This window comes from Anoplophora glabripennis, unplaced genomic scaffold (assembly GCF_000390285.2).
Source record: "Anoplophora glabripennis isolate ALB-LARVAE unplaced genomic scaffold, Agla_2.0 scaffold84, whole genome shotgun sequence".
Taxonomy (NCBI): Eukaryota; Metazoa; Arthropoda; class Insecta; order Coleoptera; family Cerambycidae; genus Anoplophora; species Anoplophora glabripennis.
Genome location: NW_019416213.1, coordinates 1,284,232 through 1,302,717, shown reverse-complemented (window position 1 = coordinate 1,302,717; position 18,486 = coordinate 1,284,232). Strand labels below are relative to the sequence as shown.

At 34.1% G+C, this 18,486-nt stretch overlaps 2 protein-coding genes across 2 annotated transcripts in view; both read left to right on the top strand.

The window, feature by feature from the left end:
* The first annotated feature begins 302 nt into the window (after positions 1-302).
* On the top strand, positions 303-9,420 carry LOC108904463 (neutral alpha-glucosidase C-like). The gene is made up of 15 exons (XM_018707037.1): positions 303-307; positions 803-889; positions 2,237-2,464; positions 2,531-2,690; positions 2,795-3,012; positions 5,674-5,869; positions 5,918-6,245; positions 7,200-7,444; positions 7,536-7,793; positions 7,844-8,075; positions 8,127-8,281; positions 8,753-8,863; positions 8,920-9,041; positions 9,115-9,182; positions 9,240-9,420. Exons 1-15 carry the CDS (start codon positions 303-305, stop codon positions 9,362-9,364), a joined length of 2,538 nt encoding a protein of 845 aa, XP_018562553.1. The 3' UTR covers positions 9,365-9,420.
* A 532-nt stretch (positions 9,421-9,952) lies between these two features.
* The window catches only part of LOC108904462 (probable glucan 1,3-alpha-glucosidase), a 12,876-nt gene continuing 4,342 nt past the window's right edge, over positions 9,953-18,486 (top strand). Inside the window, exons 1-12 of the mRNA XM_023456315.1 lie at positions 9,953-9,966; positions 10,089-10,172; positions 10,272-10,502; positions 13,627-13,786; positions 13,863-14,080; positions 14,135-14,330; positions 14,397-14,724; positions 15,587-15,831; positions 15,887-16,144; positions 16,319-16,559; positions 16,610-16,764; positions 16,856-16,966. Coding sequence (XP_023312083.1) covers positions 9,962-9,966; positions 10,089-10,172; positions 10,272-10,502; positions 13,627-13,786; positions 13,863-14,080; positions 14,135-14,330; positions 14,397-14,724; positions 15,587-15,831; positions 15,887-16,144; positions 16,319-16,559; positions 16,610-16,764; positions 16,856-16,966 — 2,232 coding nt within the window. The 5' untranslated portion in view covers positions 9,953-9,961. The remainder of the gene's footprint in view (positions 9,967-10,088; positions 10,173-10,271; positions 10,503-13,626; positions 13,787-13,862; positions 14,081-14,134; positions 14,331-14,396; positions 14,725-15,586; positions 15,832-15,886; positions 16,145-16,318; positions 16,560-16,609; positions 16,765-16,855; positions 16,967-18,486) is intronic.

Genomic DNA, 18,486 nt, shown 5'->3' with positions numbered 1-18,486 from the left:
ATGCAATACATTCTAAAGTTGTAAGAACAATCACAAGAATACTGACTGAACAAATAGTATAAAAATAATTATGAATCTTGTTAATGCGTTCAAATTCATAAGCTATAGTACTTGCCAAGGCTATTATTAGATGTTATAAAATTAATAGTAATCAAAAATGCATTTTTTATCTCAATAAAGATCTGTTCTATGTCTTTGAAGAATGTGCTTTATCGATATTTCACATCTAAGATAAATCATAATATTTTTATCAGTTGCTAAGAATATCTACATTAAATTTATTAAATTTATTAGTGTAAGCCATGTGGTAAGTACTTTAATATATTAATCCATAGACCAACACATTGAACTATTATTTTTCTAACCGCTGCTAAAACAATATAAGTCTATCTTATGATAACTTGTCTATCGATTTGTTATCATTAAATATTAATATATAAAAATGATATATAAGTTACCATGGAAATTAAATTATCAAAAAAGAGCAATAAATAGGTTATAGTATATGGTGGAAATAGAGGCAAGTTTTTCATTGCAAAAAATAAACGATGCAATTAACACAAAACTAGAAACTAAGAACTAAATTATATCCATATTTTGTTAGAAATTAATTTTATTAGAACAAATATGAGAAAAATATTAGCAAATTTTAGTTCGGGTTAAAAATGAAAAATAAGCGAATATCAAATTTTTATTGGAACATTTCAAAAATCCATTTTGAAAATTGTTCGATTTGAGATATAATGATAGAAATATATCAAACGAGAGTAATTAGAAAAAATATTAGAAATCTAAATTTTAGGATTTGGTTAGTGACCACCCTCCTTGTCACAGTTGTGCAGACTGCTGACGATGTCTTCCATACTTGTGAGATGGAATCTTTCTGCAAGTAAGTAATAATTCCATTTTACCATTAATTTATTACCCATTCACCATCCTTTCCAAACACGAAGCGCTAACGATGCCTATTAAAATAAATTTAAGTTTACAACTTACAACAGTTAAATTAATAGAAAAAAAATACTATAGATAAAAAATTGAATTAAAAGAATAGGTGCAGAAAAAATAAACTATAACAGAAAATTGAGGAAGCGTGCACCATCAAGTGACAGAAATCAGAATGACAACACAGAAAGTTTAAACTATTTTTATTTAATAAAATCAATAATATTTACTGACCCCACATTAGGCGCCAAGTGATAGTACGACAAAAAAAAAATTTTTTTTGTCTTATGAACTATATGTCTATCTCCTCTTGTTTTCGAGATACAGAGCGACAAAATAAAATTTTTTAAATAAAATTTTTATGCAAATTTCCATACGGTGCGAAATATTTTTATGAAATTTGGTATTCCGGAGTTTTTGACGATACCAAATACGCTGGTCAAATTATTTTAATGACTATAATTAGTCATTACTAACTATAGTCACTAAAAATGACTAAAATTTTGATATAAGGTTAATTAGAGTTTAAAATATTACTAAGAATGTATGCGTTGTTTATGAGACATCCATCAATAAGTTTTAACATAAGCCTGCTTTGAGAAAAGTCACTTATTTTATACACCATAATATTGTAAGAGTTCAATTAAAAGCCTTTTTTCTCGAAAACCGTCCACATTAGGAAGTTCTAACAAGAGTACATTATTTTTAGAAAATAAAATTGTACATTAGAAATTGGAGCCCGAATGGTAAAAAACCTAACCTTAAAAAAATTTGAACTTAAAACGTAATAGGAACGTAGCATAACTAGCGCCCTCTATGAAATATACAAAAAATAATAAAATCAGCGATTTGGCATCCTTAAAAACTCCGGAATACCAAATTTCATTAAAATATTTCGCACCGTTTGGAAATTTTCGTAAAAATTCTATTTAAAAAATGTTATTTTGTCGCTCTTTATCTCGAAAACGAAAAGAGACAGACATATAGTTCATAAGGCAATTTTTTTTATTTTTGTCGTACTATCACCCCTTGTATTTACGGGAGGTCTTTCTGAAACACCCTGTATACAGGAGAAATTGAATTTATGAAAACAGTAAATTCTAATAGTGAAAACGTTTCAAGTAAAAATCAACTTAGGTAGTCTTTAAATCAATTCAAAATAAAAGAAGGAAAGTATTTTTTTGTTCCCATGTAAATTTCCTGCACAAACAATTTTATTGCCCAACGTAGGGACAGTCTAAATTAAAAACCATAAATCAAAATAAAAACAAAAGTCTGTTGTTTTTTTCAGTACTTTCAGAACTCAAGTCTTGGATGATGACGCCCAGTTTACGGCAAATGTAGCTGAAGCTAAAATAGTTCTGAATACAGTTAACGTGCCAATAACTAATGGTAATGGTGATTCATTGACTCTAGAACTGTCGATTTTATTTGGCCAAAAAATGAGGATTAAGGTACTAGACAATGCTCAACGGTACATCATACAAAATGTATTACCCGTCGACAAAAAGGACTATCCGTAAGCACAAATAACCATTTTTTTTTGTTATATTACAAAAATATAAGACGTGAGTGTATATTTTAGGCCAGCTATAGATATAACAACTGACGCAGTGACAATAACTTCGACATGGGCTGTGGATGATAAGATCGTAGTAAGAAAAGGTCCACCATTTACAGTTGAATGTTACCACCTAGACCAACTGGAGGTAGTTCTAAACGCAGACCGTCTCGTTATGAAAAACGTGAGTAATTACAAGTAATTTTGATTTTAGTTGTTCATTTAAAGGTTCTCTTTGGTGATACAGATTTTTATTCATTATATTGATTTCTGTAAACCACATTTTAGGCTACGACTGTGGAAGAGCAGGCTTTCAGCTTTACAGTTGAATTCGAAAAAGCTCAAAGATTGTATGGTTTAGCTCACCACTCTTACAAACTTGCTTTGGGAGAAACCGCCGATGGTTCTTCGGAACCTTTTCGGTTAAAAAATATGGATAACGGAGGATATGAAGCTGACTCGCCCATGGCTCTGTCTTCGTCCATACCAGCTCTCTATGGCCATTCGTAAGTCACGACATAGAATGTTATGTGTACACTACTATCTAGAAAAATCTAGTAGTCGTCACAGTTTTAGTTTAACATTTGGTTTCATACGTAGCCAATACAAACTTTTTTCATAGTACAGTCATTGAAGCTTTTCACCTCCGAATTCTTTGAAACTGAACCGATCGACTTGAAATTTGGCAGATAATTAGAGAAAAGGTCAATGAATATTAGTGACATCATAGCGCCGATTGACGCTTCCGCCTTGTTGGGGGTTGACACCCCTTCTCGGGGGTGGATTTTTTTTCAAAAATAACACTGGAAATCGATAGAGAATCAAATTTTGAGCAAAAACTATTCGAAGAATTTTTTTCGAAAAATCAATAGTTTTCACGATTAACAACTTGAAATTTTCAGTGAAAAAAAAAACACTTTTTCAAAATATTTTTCACGAATAACTCAAAAACTACGCATTTTATTAAAAAAAAGTGTAATGAACAAAAATGTAGCCTATAAATAAACAAAGAAAATCGGTTTTTAAAAAGTGTACGTTCTATTATATAAAGCGAAATATGGTAAGTAGAAGGGGACTTGTTTTGGGGGAATATTCGAATCGACGTATTCAACGTCAAATAACGGAAAAAGGATTAATTTTACGTGTATAACGCTCCTGGAGTTTTTTGTAGTACTCAAAAAGACCTTCAAAATGAGCACTTATAAAAGTTAATTAGAGCAAAATTGAAGGAGTTGTCAAAAACAGATGGGTTGCTCATATTTTTTAAGGAAAAATGAGCAGTAAACGCTGTACCATTTCCATAAGAATTAAAATTAATCGTAGACCCTTTACAATTAGTTNTTCAAAATGAGCACTTATAAAAGTTAATTAGAGCAAAATTGAAGGAGTTGTCAAAAACAGATGGGTTGCTCATATTTTTTAAGGAAAAATGAGCAGTAAACGCTGTACCATTTCCATAAGAATTAAAATTAATCGTAGACCCTTTACAATTAGTTTTGTTTTAGTGTTTTTCATACGATTCTTAAGTTAGACCGGTTTAGAATGCGTATTTTTTTAATAATGTACGGTAAAAGTTGAAAACATATTTTTCATTATTAAAAAAAAATTGCCTTATTTATATAATAACTCTGAAACTATGAAAGATATGTAAAAAATAATAGACAACAAAAATGTAGCTTTTTTTTCAACAAATATTTTGCTATTTTTTTATTCCTATAGGAAAATAAAGGAGATATCGCCGCTTGAAGTATCGATTTTAGTGAAAAAACGACCTGTCTCGAGCCCTTCAATCCTTTCCCTTTAAAAAACGAAGGACTTAAAAGGTTTTATATGCAAACGATCTTACAGTTCTTGAAATTCTCTTTAAAATATTTTTTGTAGGATACTACAGCCTCAAAATTAACCGAGTTATGGTAAAAAAATCAATGACATTTTTTCGGAGCAAAATAGGCTTTCTTATTTTTGGAGCAAAATGTTAGGATTCAAGTGCGCGTCAGCGTGTATAAACAATGTAAGGGAATTTTTATTTTAAATTATTGCACAATTATAGCATTCCAAGATTTAAAACGTACTACATACATACACACACATTCCAACTGATTGGGGATGGGTTAAAATTGAAAATTATTTACACCCTACAAAAACTTTGGACTCACCTGCACCACAAGAACTACTGAAAATGATCTTTTGCAACTGCAAAAAAAGGTGCGCCGCTACTTGTGTGTGTGTGTTGGTTTGTTCTGCAGTTCAACTTGTGGAATGTTCTGTGGAGATAACTGCCATAACTGTCCACCAATTGAAGAGCTTTTAGACAGTAATTCTAATGATTGTGAACTTTGGTGAATTATTATATTAGTGAAACATTTTTATATTTAAATTTAAATATTATACAAATAAAATAAGTAAAAAAATTTAGTGTCATATGCAGCGCAGCAATTTTTTTTATGATTGATTATATTTAAAAATCGATTATAATAAAAATATTTTACATTAATATCGGTAAAAGGGTAGTTTATAAGAGTTGAAAATGGCAAAAGTAAAATATTTTTTCATAAACAATATAAGGGAATTTTTATTTTAAATTATTACACAATTATAGCATTCCAAGATTTAAAACGTAATTTTTTATCATTTTTTTAGCACAGCAGGGGTGATTTATAAGGGTTGAAAAGTGTTATGAGATACAAATTCTTTCATAAGCAATGAGGGAATTTTTATTTTAAATAATTGCACCGTTAAAGCATTCCAAGCTTTTAAAAAGTAATTTCCTATAATTTTTTTCAATACAGGGGTGGTTTTTAGAGGTTGAAAGGGAAAAATTCTTTTATTAGCTATAAGGTAACTTTTATTTTAAATAATTGCACGATTGAATCATTCCAAATCCTTAAAAAGTAATTTTTTATCATTATTTTTGCATAGGGGTAGTTTTTAAGGGTTAAATAAATGGTCGAAAAATCAAATATATCATAAAACATGTTCGAGAACATGGAACATTATTTAATCTTTGAGCTTGAACAAGATTTTTATCAATAAAATGCTTAAAACTTAATTTTTTCAATTTTTTCCACTTAGGGGTAGTTTTTACCCCTAAAAACAAAAAGCGTCAATCGGGCTTATGTCTCTTTTGAACTTGAGCCTATTCTTAAATTCATTTTCCAATTTGATAGGGCTGACTTTACTTCGGGCGTATTTTTACACAATGCAGCTCAGATGTTTGTAGACATCAGCTACACAGGCAACCGCCCATCAGCTTATTTCATGGTAGAATGTGGACAATTCGATCTAGTTCTGTTCCTGGGCCCTAAACCTAGGGACGTCGTCAGGCAGTACACCTCGATGACAGGCGTTACCCGTATGCCCCAGGTAATGACCCTTGTTATTTAACAAATGTTCCAATACGTCATTTTGTAGCTGTGGACTTTTGGTTACCACCAAAACCGTTTCACTTACTGGACCCAAGACGAGGTCAAAGAAGTGGTGGCGAAAATGGACCAAGCCGATTTTCCCATAGACGTGATTTACCTAGACAAAGGCTACACGAACGGTAGCAGGTATTTTCAATGGAATCCTGAGAATTTCACGGATCCTTTGGAATTGCAGCAGAACATTTCTGATACTGGCCGTCGCATAATCGCTGTTTTAAATCCCCACACCGCCATCGACCTGGATTACTCCGTTTACGTTTCGGGCAAAGGGTTCGATTACTACATCAAGAAACCTGACGGAAGCGATTTCAAGGGTGAGGACAGTAATGGATAGAAATATTTTACTTTTGAAAGATTCCTTGACAAGGCCATTTATCGTAGTATTAGTCTTTATTTCTATCTATTTTTATCTAAGTCTTTATTTCTTAAACATCTTTATTTATTGCAACGACATTAATTTTGTCACATCTTCAAGCTGCAAAAAAGATATTGTAATATAAGTTTTCTTAAATTAGTGTAGTTGGCAATTATTGTTATGAATTAGTTACCTATTATTAAAAACATACCATATAATTAAAAATCTCAATACATTTACGAGTATAATACCTTTTTGCAGCCTAAAGATATAACAAAATTAATGCCATGAAACCAGTTGCGATAAATAAAGAGATAAATACTTTGTCTTAACCTTTTTGAGATTAAATATTGTTTTTAGTGTTTTTGCGATGATTCGAAGCATTTTTCATTTACTTCAATATATGTATTACACAGCTCCACAAAAAAAAAATCGAAAATATTACTCTTGCAGTCTGACTATGTCTATCATATGTTTTCGGGATCGCTGAATCCAAATTCGGGATCCATTTAACCCCATCACGTCAAGATTTTTCATAACCTCAAAAAATAGGCTCAGAAACGCAATAAATCCTCTATACATTGACCACTCAGTACCAATAACCCCATAACCCCTTAAAACTCTTAACCGCATAACCTCAAAATGCCATAACCCCAAAACCCCAGTACCCGGTAAGAAAAAAGCATGTATGGCTTGAACTACTGTATTTCAGGACTTCATCGCGCATAGAAGATTTATTGCGTTTTTGGGCCTATTTTTTGGGGTTATGAAAAATCCTGACGTGATGGGGTTAAATGGACCCCGAAAACATATGATACACATAGTCAGACTCCAGGGGTAATTTTCTCGTTTTTTTATGAGGAGCTGTGTTATCGATACGAACGACACAAGTAATTAATATCTTTATTTGAAGACCTCAGCAGACCTGGTGAATCTGTTTGGATAGACTTTTTGAATTCCGAGACCCGATTATGGTACGCCAATTTTTTCTACTACCAAAATTTCGATGGAGCGACAGAAACTATAGCAGGGATCTGTCACGATATGAACGAACCATCTGTTTCCAACGACACCACCGAAAGAACATTTCCACCGGACGTTTTACACTATGACCACGTTTACGATAGAGAAATCCACAATATGTACGGATTGCTACATGTGAGTATAACCGAAGTTACAAGATAATATAGGAGCAAAAGTATTTCTCAACTGTTCCATGTGAATTATTCTATAATTCTTATGTTCATAGGTAATGGCTACCAACACTGGAATGGCCGTCAGAGACCTGTACAAGAAACGAGTGTTCATTCTAAGTCGTTCCCATTTCGCAGGATCCCAAAGCTACTCTGCTGTATGGACTGGAGATAATACTGGTGATTGGCCTTATCTCCGGAACAGCATATCCGAATGCCTCACCTTCAATTTACTAGGAGCGGTGCAATGTGGAGCAAACGTAGGAGGATTCTATGGCGATCCAACAGAAGAGCTTTTGCAGAGGTGGTACCAGGTGAGTTATCTATTCCAAAACAATTGATACTATTTCAAACACTTCCGTAGGCGGCTATTTGGATTCCATACTTCAGAGCACATTCTGCTACTCCGAGGGAACCTTATCTGTACTCTGAAGATGTTCAAGCGGTGATCAGACTTGCCATCAAGACCCGTTACAAACACATACCCTACTGGTACAGGCTCATGTTCGATCACACTCAAAGTGGAGATCCTTTGATCAGACCACTCTTCTACAGCTACCCTGAGTATCTTGAATACGACGACCATCTCTTGATAGGTGAGAATAGTAATGGCGTTGATGGTTTTCAAATTCAATTATTTTCTATAGGTGAAGATATTCTTTCAAGGCCTGTGGTGGAATCGGGCGTGACTGAGGTAGAAGTAAGTTTTCCTGGAGACGATATTTGGTACAGAGTCGATGACGATTCGTGGACGACTTATGAGGGTGGCAATGCACAAAATTTAGAAGTGAATATTACTACAGTAAGTGGAATTTTTATATACATGCTACAGATGACTTACGTGACTTATACAGTATATTAGAAGATTGACTGATATTACTTTAGTATAAGATTGATGAACGAAGAAGTTGTATTTAATGGACGTAACATCCTAGAACTAGCCAGTCAGTTGCACTTCTATACAAGCCTATTATATACAAATAAGTTTGCATTTGGGTTAGCTTCGTCCACAAATGGTGTATTTGTAAATCTGCTGTCTCAAATTGTCGCCCTTCTCAATCTCCCACAGTCCTGCTTGACGCAAACTTCTTTGTCGGTCAGTACACAAAATTAAGCGAGATTTCTTATTTACTTAACCGAACTTATATATATCAACTTAGAGATTTTTTTTTAAAACGGTTGACCTTTGTCATGTAATGTTTTTTTATGTTTATAACGAATATCAAAATCATGGTAGTCAAATTTCTAACACTAACAATTTTTATAATTTCAGTCGCCTTACTTCTATCGAGGGGGCAGTATAATACCAAGAATGGACATTGAAAGACCATCCACGACGCAGATGATGTCTGATCCGTTCCAATTGTATGTAAATTTGGATGCTGTAAGTAGATTGCCCAATGTCTCAATTTTTTTAAACACATTTTACTACACCTTTAGGAAGACAACGCAGAAGGACGGTTGTACTTTGACGACTACACCACTTTGGAATATAGAACCCTGATATCTTACTTCTACTTTAGGCTTGTGTATGATTCGGGGACGAATGGGATCTGGTTCGAGTACGTATTTGTCCTTACGTTATTTTGACTTCTAATAAATCAATTTTTGTTCATACCATATATGTATTTACAGACGTATAGTTGGCAATTCTGACGGCTTTAATGTTCGAATACAAAGGATTATAGTTCATCGACCGGGAGGTAGGTCTTCTTTTTATTTGTAGAAAAATAAATAACATTTTTTAAATACAATTTCAGAAGACAAGCAAGCTACAACAACCATATACACAACTGCGAAGGATGGAACGCCTTTGGAAGAAATAGACATTGTACAACAACATCAACTAATGCGAGGAGAGGGTAGATTTGCTATATATCTATAATAGAAACTTTAGTAAATTATATAAAAATAAGTTGAAAAATAAAAATAAAGATTATGAAATGCGCTCAAATTTGTTTTCTTTTTATCTTTGTCTCACGATCTATTAAGTAATGTTGAGGATTAAAAAATGGATTTTGCAGTATATAGTGATAATGTGACATGATTTTAGATAGATCATGAAATTTCAGTAGGTAGCTTGTCTTTTTAAATGAGATTAACTATGTTTAAAAAGGATTAATATACTTTAAACAAACAGTATTGTGTAAACATATTTAGATAAGATACATGACAAATAGGTATATATTTTTTATAAATTAATTAATAAGGATTAACTTACTTGGTGCATAGCAACAGGAAATAACTAAATGTGCATAATGTTATATCAAAGGAAACATGTCACAGTAGAAATATTCAATTGTTTCATTTAATATTAAATAATTACATAAAAATTACTAGAAAATCCTCATATATTTAGTAGGTACTGAATTTAAGGTTTCTTTTACTTAATTCGCTAATCTTCGATATTATCGAGATTAAGAGATAAAATCTAATATTTATATAAATTTTTAATATACTAGATTCTGTTAGTTCAGAAACCATGTTGTAAGTAATTTAATTTATTAATAATTTGTGGCAAATTAATGTGAATATTTCGTTACATTTACATAGAAGTAGATTTAAGTAAGTTAACGGCATTTAATTGTATTGTTACCCAATAATTTTAGGTTCTGGTTAATAACGGTCTTCCTAACGTCAGTGTTAGCTTTAGATAATGTCTTCCATAACTGCAGCATGGAAGCATTCTGCGCGTAAGTAATTTTTTAAAGTCGTAACAAAGTTGCATTTGTTAGTTCTGAAATTCATAAATTTAAGAATAGATTATGGTTACATATTTTTATTTTTTTTAGGACTTTCAGAAGCCAAGTTTTGGACGAAAACACACTGTTTGTGGCTAATGTGGAAAATGCTACAATAGTTTCCAATACGGTTCAGGTACCGTTAACCAACGGTAACGGTGAAGAACTAACTCTGGAACTATCGATATTATTTGAGACTAAAATGAGGATTAAGGTATTGGAAAAGGTTCAACGTCGGTTCATCATTAGATATGGCATCGTTATTAGCAAAATTGACTATCGGTAAGAAGAAAATATTACAAAAAAACTTTATGTGAAAAGATAACACAGCCACACACAAAAAAAAAGTTGGGTATACTTTTTATGCGACATATATTTTTCGTAGTAATTTGGCCTCCTGAACACGAATCTGGGGTCGGAATTGACCCATCACGTCACAATTTTTTCCTAACCTCAAAAAACTTGTGAAAAATAGTGAAAATTGATGAAAATTTACTGGGAAAATTTGGAAAAAAAATTATTTCCACATCAAATAGTACTTTTTTATGTAAAAGACTCTGCTGAATTCAAATCCACTGTCAGAATTGAGCTAGAACGTGTGGTTTTTTTTCTAACCTCAAAAAACCGAGCAGGAATCGCTATTTTCAAATTCTGAGCGGATTTTGACCAGATTTTGTATAAAGGGGTTTTTTGGGTCGCTGATTACGAATATGAATTCACATTGTAAAAATTCAAGATGGCTGATCCAATATGGCGGGTGTACTTTTTTGAAATCCACCGATTTCAGTAAAATTTGGCATCATAAGGATTGCTGGTTGATCTCACCTTCATTAATCACACATCTGGAGCCAGATTTTCATAAATCAAGGTAAAATTTGTAGGCAGAGTCATAATTTTAGGCCGAGTAGGCGGCATTTTTTCGGCAAAGTCACATTTTTAGATTGAAGGCATAAGCAGATGCAGTGATGTGCTGTGTGGCAGTAATGTGTCCTTTTCCTTGAACTTTAAAATTATTAAGAAATAAAAGCATCTAAATGCCATAGGAAAACTGCATAGTAGTTAAAAAAATCTGATTGGAAAACCATAAGCCCATGCACGACTAAATAAATGAAAGAATAAAGTAGAAACTTTTTTGTCTTGTCCCATGGAAACAAGCACATCACACTACACATCATTACATGTGTAGAGTCCTTAAGTCATTTTTTTAAGCGAAGTCACATTTTTAGACGGAGTGGCATCTTTTACCTTGATTTATGAAAATCTGGCTCCAGATGTGTGATTAATGAAGGTGAGATCAACCAGCAATCCTTATGATGCCAAATTTTACTGAAATCGGTGGATTTCAAAAAAGTACACCCGCCATATTGGATCAGCCATCTTGAATTTTTACAATGTGAATTCATATTCGTAATCAGCGACCCAAAAAACCCCTTTATACAAAATCTGGTCAAAATCCGCTCAGAATTTGAAAATAGCGATTCCTGCTCGGTTTTTTGAGGTTAGAAAAAAAACCACACGTTCTAGCTCAATTCTGACAGTGGATTTGAATTCAGCAGAGTCTTTTACATAAAAATGTACTATTTGATGTGGAAATAAATTTTTTTCCAAATTTTCCCAGTAAATTTTCATCAATTTTCACTATTTTTCACAAGTTTTTTGAGGTTAGGAAAAAATTGTGACGTGATGGGCCAATTCTGACCCCAGATTCGTGTTCAGGAGGCCAAATTACTAAGAAAAATATATGTCGCATAAAAAGTATACCCAACTTTTTTTTGTGTGTGGCTGTGAATCTATTGTTCTACAGGCTGTTACAAATTCGCTTCTCACTACAGGGATCTCGGAAACGGTAAGAGGTACGAAGTAGCTTAAATGGGGGGCAAAGTTGCGTAATCAGGGGACCAACATTATGCATCTAAAAAATCAAGGCTAACATGATTAGTTTTCGAAATATTTGAAAAAATCCGAAATCTTGGAAATCCGTTTTTGTTTCATTTCAGCCTTGTTTGAGGTGATATTGAAAAAATAACAACACTTCCTCATGGACATTTTTTGCCCTCTATCGAATGGCATAATCAATTTTTGTATGTAACGTTGCGTCTCTTCTGGACCATCATCAACTAAATTTTTTTAAATTCGACCTCAGAAATTTCATTACATTTTTTGCAAGCCTTCATGATCCTCAATACTGTACTGCCTCAGCCCGGACCAGATTCAAACGTTTTGTCTCGCAAAATTCATCTTCAGTGTATTCGTTCTAAATTTATCTAAATTTTTTATTTAGATTTATTTGTTTATTGAATTATCGTACACTGTAAGTGCCGTTAGACCCTGTGAAATCCTATTTAAACTATTACCACCACGCGTTACAATAAAACATTTATTATTATACTATTACCATCACTTGGTTATACATAACTCAATAAGTCGTTGCGTCAAAATAAAAACATTATTACAATTTTAATTTTGTTATGACAAATTAATTCTTAACAATGCATATAACAACCAAAACGCCAACTGAATATTATTCTTTAAAAAATTTCAGTAAATGTTCAAAATCATTTTCGTTTTGGCAGAGGTTGAAAATGAAGATCAGCGTAATATTATCGGAATTTATTATACTTGTAACTGCAACTCTGTAAGAGCATATCAGATATATTTGTATGAATATCCTGAAAAAAATAGATCAGAATTTGTTTGAATTTTGAGCACTCGAGAAGCCTAGAAATAACTATGGTCACGGGAATAAAACTAAAAATTTTTTATTTTAATGCGTGGTGGTAATAATTTAAATAACTAGATGGATTTCACAGGGTCTAACGACACTTACAGTGTACGATAATTCAATAAACAAAGAAATCTAAATAAAAAAATTAGATAAATTTGAAACGAATACACTGAAGATGAATTTTTCGAGACAAAACGTCTGAATCTGGTTCGGATTGAGCTAGTACAGTATTGGGGGTTATGAGGGCTTGCAAAAAATGTAATAAAATTTCTAGGGTCGTATTTAAAAAAATTAAATTGATGATGGTCCTGGCGTGACGAAACGTGACATATAAAAATTGATTATGCCATTCGATAGAGGGCAAGAAGTGGCCCTGAGAAAGTGTTATTCTTTTTTCAATATCACCTTAAACAAGGCTGAAACGAAACAAAAACGAATTTCCTAAATTTCGTTTTTTTTTTTTTTCAAATATTTCGAAAACTAATCATGTTAGCCTTGATTTTTTAGAGGCATAATGTTGGTCCCCTGATTATGCAACTTTGCCCCCATCTAAGCTAGTTTGTATCTCTTACCGTTTTCGAGAACCCTGTAGTGAGAAGCAAATTTGTAACAGCCTGTGATATCCATAAATATTGCAGTACATTACAGGGTGATTTTATTTTTATACGCATCTCGTTTTAGTCCAACAATAGAAATATCAGATGACACAGTGACTATAACTGCAGCCCGGGCGGTAGATGAAAAAATCGTGGTAAGAAAAGGCCCACCGTTTACTGTGGAATGTTACCACCAAGATCAACTGGAGATAGTTCTAAATGGGGATCGTCTAGTTATGAAAAATGTTAGTTCACAATAATAAAATATACCACTCAATTTTGAACTATAATAATGTATTAAACGAAATAACTATATTTCAGACTGAGATAATAGAAGAACAAGCGTTCAGCTTTACAGTAGAATTTGAGGGAGCTAAAAATCTGTATGGTTTAGCCCAACACTCTTTCCAACTGGCCTTGAAAGAAACAGCTGACGGTTCATCGGAACCTTTTCGAATGAAAAACCTCGATATTGGGGAATACGATGAGGATTCTCCCTTGGCTTTGTACGGATCCATACCAGTTGTCTATGGACACTCGTAAGTTACTGCAATTGACTTAAAACTTCCTTCAAATCGTTTTCATTTTGACAGGGCTGATTTCACTTCGGGCGTATTTTTACACAATGCAGCGCAGATGTTTGTGGATATCAGCTACACCGGCGACAGACCTTCGGCTTATTTTATGGTGGAATGTGGACATTTTGACCTCATTTTGTTCCTGGGTCCCACGCCTAGGGACGTAGTTAGACAGTACACCTCCATGATGGGCATTACCCGCATGCCACAAGTAACAATATAATATGTTATTCATATTCCAATTTCACGTTGATACTGTAATGAATTACATTTTTAGTTGTGGGTTTTTGGTTACCACCAAAACCGTCATACTTACTGGACCCAAGAAGAAGTAAAGGACGTGGTAGCGAAAATGGACCAGGCTGATTTTCCGCTGGATATAATTTACCTTGATTATGGCTACACCAATAATAACAGGTATTTCGAGTGGAATCCCGAAAACTTTTCGGATCCCTTGGAAATGCAACAAAACATATCAGCTACAGGGCGTCGCATCATCACCGTTTCAAATACTCATGTACCGGTCGATCTAGACTACTATATATACGTTGCCGCTAAACAATTGGATTATTACGTTAAAACTCCCGATGGAAGCGATTTCAAAGGTACGTAAATTATTTTAATTACTAGTCGAATGAGTGGCAAAATTCCATCTACTAAATATTTTGTAAAGCATTTAAGACAAAAAAAGTTAAAACCAAAATATAAGCTTTCAAAAATTTGGTTGAACAAATTCCTGGTTGGTTGCCTAGTTATCTTGACTTTTAGACAGACATCTTACTCTGTTCATCAGAACAAGCCACGAAAAAGCTTCAGAGGAAAAAAGAGTTATGTGTCATGGTTTTAAAATTTTCAAGGCCCCTGCTAATATTTAAAGTAGGTACGCTGGGCGACGCAAACAAGATCTCCCATCAAACTTCCACTAGTGCACTGCATAGGCTTTATGCTCGTGCAGCGATGTCGGAGACGTACCCAGGATCACTCCATCTACCTCTCTCTACAGGACTAGAGACGTGCGCAACAACAGTAATCCTATAAGAGCGGTGACGAGGTCACAAACAGCCTCAGTCACCATTGAAGATGCCGTCAATGAAGAACGGCGAAGCGATTGGAAGTATTGAATGGGACCAGTTGCAAAAGCTACTACGTTTCAGAGGACCGTCTTTGTCTGGTGAACAGTTTCGTCCTTACCGGTCTTCGGTCAGAGTCTAGTCTGCGTGGGCATGGGCAGGTCAAAGATTCCTATTTAAGACTATAGAAATGTAAGCCTATAACTGGCAGCAACCAAGTAATGGGCCACGACATAACAACTTGTAAAATCATCATCGTACTTTTAAATAACATGTTTTTCCAAATGTTAAGTGTTTTAACCAGTCTGGAAATTGTCCAACCACTGAAAACTGTCAGGGAACTCTACAAACCAAGTCATGATATATATTTTTCACGCTGAAATATTTTTAATTAAAGATCTCACCAAAGCTGGAGAATCGGTTTGGATCGACTTCCTGACCCCAGACGCTCATACCTGGTACGCATTCCTTTTTGATTTTAGTAAGTTTTCGGGAACTTCCGAAACTATAGCAGGATTCTGTCATGATTCCAACCAACCGTCCTTTCTGAACGATACCACCGAAAGGACATTTCCACCGGAAACTTTACATTACGACCAAATCCAGGACAGGGAAGTTCACAACTTCTACCCATTAATGCACGTAAGTAAAATAATACATTTAAATTTTTCTGTACATTCGAAAAATCTCATTTTAGGTGAGAGCCGCAGACGCAGGACTATCCTTGAGGGACCAGTACAAGAAAAGGGTGTTCATTCTTAGTCGCGCCCATTTCGCAGGATCTCATCAATATGCTGCTGTGTGGACTGGAGATAATACCGCAAGCTGGCCTCATCTTCGAAGTAGTATATATGAATGTCTTACGTACAATTTAGTGGCAACAGTGCAATGTGGAGCAAACGTTGGAGGATTCTATGGTGATCCAACAGAAGAGCTTTTGCAGAGGTGGTACCAGGTGGGTTTTTTAAACGATTATCCCGCTGTCTTTAAAGCTCCTTCCACATCTGCCTTTGTATTGCCTCCATACTTCAAAATTGCACTTGTTTCATGTCCTTCATCACCTTCTTCATTCCATTCTTTAGTTTTTCATTTCACTATCACATCATTTCTAACGAAAAATGATTTGTAGGTGGGTATTTGGATACCATATTTCAGGGCTCATTCTAGTGAAGATTCGGCTCCACGAGAGCCGTATCTGTTCTCTGAAGAGGTACAATCAGTGATCAGACTTGCCATCAAGACCCGTTACAAGCACATACCCTACTGGTACAGGCTCATGTTCGACCATACCGAAAGTGGAGACCCTCTGATCAGGCCGCTCTTCTACAGCTACCCCGAATATATCGATTATGACGATCACTTCTTGATTGGTAAGTACAAAGGTGATACCTTGGTTGGTAATAATTCTATTGGTTTTTAGGAGAGGAAATTCTTTCGAGGCCAGTGTTGGAGGCTGGTGTGAGTGAGGTGCAAGTCACTTTTCCTGGAAACGATATTTGGTACAGGGTTGACGATGATTCATGGGCAGTTTATGAAGGTGGCACAAATCAAAGCCTAGCCGTAAATATTACTACGGTAAGTATTTAATAATATTAATATGAGATTGTTTTGATTATTCAGTTAATTACAGTAAACTTTCAAAATATAAATATTTTTTTTATTGCAGTCACCGTACTTCTATCGAGGAGGCAGTATAATTCCAAGGATGGACATTGAAAGACCGTCTACTACACAGATGATGACTGATCCATTTCAACTATACGTCACTTTGGATGATGTAAGCGAATTGCTTAGTTTACATAAGGCGTTTCTTAAATATTGCGACAAACTTTAAAGTGTGATTTCTTTAGAAGGGTCAGTTACAATTCAGTTTTAATTTTATTGCTCACGGTTGGAATAAATACGGGAGAATGCAATTTGGGGTATCCTTTTATCTTGTCAAGACGTTTCTACACTTAAATAACTTTCCTTTTTACAATTTGTTTAAAGAATGCTAAATATATTTACACTGTTGGAAACAGCTACGTTCAATTCTATTACAATCTTCTTAGTGCTTGTTGTAAGGCTTTATTTGATTTCGCAAGTATAGTTTTTCCGAAGTCAATTGAAGAACCTATAATTTCAAGGTATGTACCAGGCTCGGTCGCTAAGCAGCAACTCGGCATTGAAATATTTGAAAAACTTGTTCCCATATTTATTTAGCCATACCCATATATAGGTCTGGTCGAACTAAAAGTGCAGGTGGTAGAAATGTATACGACCAGTTGAAGAATGCGAGCGCGGCCAAAGCAAAACGAGCACAGTTGTATTGGGCTTCTGGACAATAAATTACAGCAGGCGAGTGGTTCATAAATTGCTCAGCAGTGCAGTGCTGCAGTGCGGAATTTGGTGAGAATCAGGCAATTTTAATTTATTATAGGCACCTTCTATCAATCATTCATATTACAATTGCGAAAGGGAGAAATAAGAGGGATATTTTGTTTACTAATATTATCACAACATGGCATTTTGGAGACCTTTTGAAACGGAACAAAACAAAATTCACGACCAATATAATAAAATTGTTTAAGGACACAAATAATTAAAATATGTTGTTGGCCAAATGAACTTATAATAGAAATTTTCTACACATTATATACAAATTATTAGAATTTTTTACCTTTAGCAGAAAACTTTTTTAGGGACGCCTATGAAACTCATTAAATTTTATTACCAGACGTTTTTTGCATATTCAACTGACTTCGGAAGGACTTGAGTAGTAACTATTTGAGGCTACCCATTTTCGGCAGTGCTTTTTTAAAGCTAAGATGTAAAAGCACAACCTATACCCGACGGCCGAAAATATAAATATTGATTCATACATAATATAGAAACACTATTACCGTAAAGTGTATAAAACTTAAAAATGATTTTTATAACGGTTCAATATTATTTGCTTATGTTAAATGATGTGCCGCTCTCTTTGCACATCGATAGGATCTATAACAGTCATAGACTGAGTTACACTGAACGCGATTTATTTCCTATCTCTGTCTATCGCACTTATTACAGATAGGGAAATGCTCTTTTTAGTGGGTGTAAACGGACGTACGTAGAATTCGAGTTAGCCGTAGTTAGAAACGTCAAACTATAAGCGGGCGCGAGGGTTTGCGTATTCCGTGACTATAGTAAATTTATAAATTAAAAAAATACAATCGGGACGTTTTAAAACGTAGGAATAATAATTAAAATGGATCAAAGTGCCGGTTGTAGCAAACGGTCTGTTGCTCATAAACGCCCTAACCTATGCGATGCGGA

Coding starts and splice junctions, on each gene's coding strand:
- LOC108904463 (XM_018707037.1), top strand. Junction 6,246..7,199: donor TGACGGAAGCGATTTCAAGG/GTGAGGACAGTA, acceptor CTTTATTTGAAG/ACCTCAGCAGACCTGGTGAA. Junction 8,864..8,919: donor TGTATGTAAATTTGGATGCT/GTAAGTAGATTG, acceptor CTACACCTTTAG/GAAGACAACGCAGAAGGACG.